We start from the raw sequence: 3,968 nt of genomic DNA on the forward strand, positions 1-3,968 counted from the left end.
TAAGACATCAAAAAATTCATCTAGGAGAGAAACCCTACAGATGTATTGAATGTGGAAAAACATTCTTTGGAAAGTCACAGCTCCTAACACACCAGAGAACACACACTGGGGAGAAACCTTATGACTGCGGTGAATGTGGGAAAGCCTTCACCCAGAAGTCAAGCTTGATATCACATCAGAGAACACATACAGGCGAGAAACCCTATGAATGCGGTGAATGCAGGAAAACTTTCAGTGAAAAGTCAAGTCTTATTCATCATGAGAGAACACATACTGGAGAGAAACCCTTTGAATGTACTGAATGCAGAAAAGCTTTTGCCTGGAAGCCACAGCTCCTTAGGCATCAGAGAATTCATACAGGGGAGAAACCCTATGAATGTAGTGAATGCGGAAAAGCATTTGTTCAGAAAGTGCAACTCACTAAACATCAGAGAAATCATACAGGAGAGAAAACCTATAGATGCAGTGACTGTGCCAAAGCTTTCTTTGAGAAGGCACAGCTCATTGTACATCAGAGAATTCATACAGGAGAGCGACCCTATAAATGTAGTGAATGTGGGAAGTCTTTCACTAGAAAATCGCACCTAGTGAGGCATCAAAGAATCCATACAGAAGATAAATATTATGGATGCAATGAATGTGGGACCACTTTCAATAGGAAGTCACAGCTTTTGATGCATCAAAGAAATCATGTAACATAGAAACCATATAGGTTCGGTAAATGTGGAAAGTCCATGGCTGACTCCAGACCTTGTAACGCTTCTGAGGGCACACAAAGGAGAGGAGATCTGCTGAAGCAGTGACTACTGAACAGCTGTAACTGGGGAATCAGGAGTCACTTAACAATTCAGAAAGGAGAGAAGTTTTTAAAAGTGGACAATGTAGAAAGGCTTTGTTCTGAGACAACTCATTACACATTAGATGACTCATCATGGTGAAAATACTATTTTGATAGTGCAGGAGCTTTTAGTTAAAAATCGCAGCTTATTAAATATCAATATTAAGGAGACTCAAACAGAGTAAAAATACATTGTTTTAACATATGAGTGGAAGAGTTCTTTGAGAAAGGACTACTCACTGTGAACTAAAAAAATGCTTACAGGAAGAAAATACAAAATATTAGCTATTAGAGATTTCATACTGTAGAAGTCCTACTGATTTGAAGAATTTAATAAGGTGACCCTATTGAGAATCCTGTGAAGAAGTTGGTGTTCATTGTATATAAATTACTGTAGAAACTGGTCAATTTTAGGTGGTAGGTACATTTACTTAAGTGTGAAGACTTCTGCTTTCCTCTTTGGTGAATTAAACTATCCCGTCCTAAGTAACTAGAAACTGTACAGTATATATGAAATGATGGTTTTTAGAAAAGTGACAAGAAGGGGCCGGCAGGTGGCATGGTGGTTGGGGGTGCTGGATTCCCACGTGGCCAACTATAGTGCAACTTTCTCACTTTCCCTTTCTCTCTCTCTGTCTCTCTCATTAGATTTTTAAAAAATAGTAATAACAAATGGAATTAAGTAATTCATTTTTTAAAAAAGGAAACTGACTCACATAGACTTTGATCCCAACAGAATGTAAACAGGTGCTCTCTGATTGCCTAGCCGACTGATGACTGCCTCATGGCAGTTACCAGATTACAGTTCCAGGAGGGAAACAAATGTGACCATGTTGAATTGAAGAGGCAAGGCTGGCATTGAGGAAGCCAGGGTAGCTAGAATTTGCAGGGGAAAGTACTGGAGAAGAGAGAGGCTAGCAGAGATAGGAATCTAGAAATCTGAAGGAGTCCTCAACTGATGCAGTAAAATATATGCATCAGTTGAGCCCTTTGGATTAGTACTAATTTCCACATGTGTGAAAGTAAACTTCCTGAGACTTGGAAAAGAAGCATTGTAAAGCAGTTTTCTGAACAATTCCTGGAGTTCATTCACAGCTGGGAATAGTTTGTCATCCTACCAGCAGAGTGTACACAACCTGTAACACACTCAGCATCAGGTAGAATATTATTTTAGTATTGAGGCTAATTAGCTCTAGGTTAAAAACTACTCAGGACCCACAATTTTAGTATCCAAAAAAATGTATCTAACATATACAGCAGCAAAATATGACTCATAGCCAGGAGAAAAACAATCAACAGAAATGGGCCAGAAAAGACAGTGATGTTAAATTACATATTATAAAGTAGAGAAAATCAGAAATTTGATGAAGCCTGAAGTATAAGATACATATTTTCTTTCTCTTAATTTTTCCCAGGAGGCATGGGTGTTTTGCCAGAGACAGAACATAAGAAAGCACCCCCCATGGGGGATAGTTATACTGCAGTCCCTTCTCCATTCTCCTTTCAGGATTTTGGGCCTGCATGCACAGGTGTCTGGCATGTTATTGAAACCACCAGGTCTGAGACTCAAACTGCACAGTTGGCCATGTATGATCCAGCCACCCTAACTACCACATCACTGGCTGACTCAGTATAAGATACATATTTTTCTTTTTTGAGAGAGATTTTTGCTGTAGGGTGTGTGTGCTCACCAGAAAGACAGACAGGAAGTGAAAAATCACCCCAGGGGACGGGGAGGATGGTCATGCTGCAATCCATTCTCCTGTTGGGATTTTTGGCATGCATGCACATGTGCCTGGTGTGAGTTTTAAGCCACTGGGTCTGGAACTTGAACTGGGCCGACTATGTGGGTGTCCAGTGATGTAACCATTATACCATCTGCTGGTCCCATAAAATACATTTTTAAAGTCCCGAATAGAAGTTTTAGGGATGAAAACCATGACATCTAGGGGGAAAAATGTTACACGATAGGTGGAATTAACAGCATATTAGGCACAGAAGAAATTAGTAACCTTAAAGAATAAGCAGAAATACTGTCCAAATGATGTACAAAGAAAAGGACTTAGAGATTAAAAAAGAAGTTATAACAGTAAAATATATACATCAGTTGAGTCACAGGAGAAGAAAAAAAGAAGAGGCATGAAAAATATTTAAATAATGGCTGAGAATTTTCTAAATATGGAGAACTCTATAACTCCACCTATTCAAGATCTCAAGACCCAAAGCAATAGAAACTGAATCACAGTTATGCACATAATGACATTGATGAAAATCAGTGATAAAGAAAAAAACTTTAAAGCATGTAGAAAAGGAAAAAAAGAAAACAAAAAATACAAACACTACTCATAAATAGAAAGTATGGCAGCCTACTTCTGGTCAGAACCATTGAAGCTTGAAGACAGTGGAATAGTATCTTTAAACTTCCAAGAGAACCTATAACAACAGCTAACCCTGCTACATAGAATTCTGTTTTCATTAAAAGCATATTTCGAGGGGCCAGTAGGTGGTATGCTGGTTAAGGGCACTGGATTCCCACATGGCTGACCATGATTCAAGTCCCAGATCTTGTGTCTTGCTTTCTCACTTTCCTTGTCTCTCCCTCTCACTCTGTCCCTCTCTGGTCAAATTTTAAAAAGTTAAGGAAAATAATTCTTTAATGAAAAATTTTGAAAATGAATGCAAAGTACTTTTTCAGGTAAACAAAAAGAGAGTTTATTATCTATAGAACTTCCTACAGGAAACATTAAGGGAAATTTTAGGGCAGCAAGGAAATAGTACAAAGTCAAAATTTAGAACTATACAAAGGAATGAAGAATTCTGCAAATACTGAAGATGTTAGTAAATGCAAAAGTTTTTCTCATATTAAAAATCTTTTTGAGGGACCAGCAGATGGTGTAATGGCTACATCACTGGATTTCCATGTAGGCGACTGCAGGTCGAGTCCCGGATCTGGTAGCTTAAATTCACACTGGGCACGTGTGCGTGTGTGCCCAAGATCCTGAGAGGAGAATGGAAGAGAAGGAATTATGGCATGGCCATCCCCCCTAGGGGGTGATTTCTTGCTTTCTGTCACTCAGTCTCTCTGTCTTTCTGGCAGGCGCACCTGCCCTATAGCAAACAAAAAGAAAAA

General features: G+C 39.0%; 1 protein-coding gene across 1 annotated transcript in view; it reads left to right on the forward strand.

Moving 5' to 3' along the window:
• ZNF605 (zinc finger protein 605) overlaps positions 1 to 2,249 on the forward strand; it is a 20,955-nt gene extending 18,706 nt beyond the window's left edge. The window contains 1 exon segment of the mRNA XM_027771388.1: positions 1 to 2,249. This exon segment is cut by the window's left edge and continues 180 nt beyond it. Within this exon segment, the coding sequence (XP_027627189.1) occupies positions 1 to 701 (701 nt within the window). The 3' untranslated portion in view covers positions 702 to 2,249.
• The last annotated feature ends 1,719 nt before the right edge of the window (positions 2,250 to 3,968 follow it).

Source organism: Tupaia chinensis, unplaced genomic scaffold, assembly GCF_000334495.1.
Source record: "Tupaia chinensis unplaced genomic scaffold, TupChi_1.0 Scaffold000211_1, whole genome shotgun sequence".
NCBI classification, from domain to species: Eukaryota; Metazoa; Chordata; class Mammalia; order Scandentia; family Tupaiidae; genus Tupaia; species Tupaia belangeri.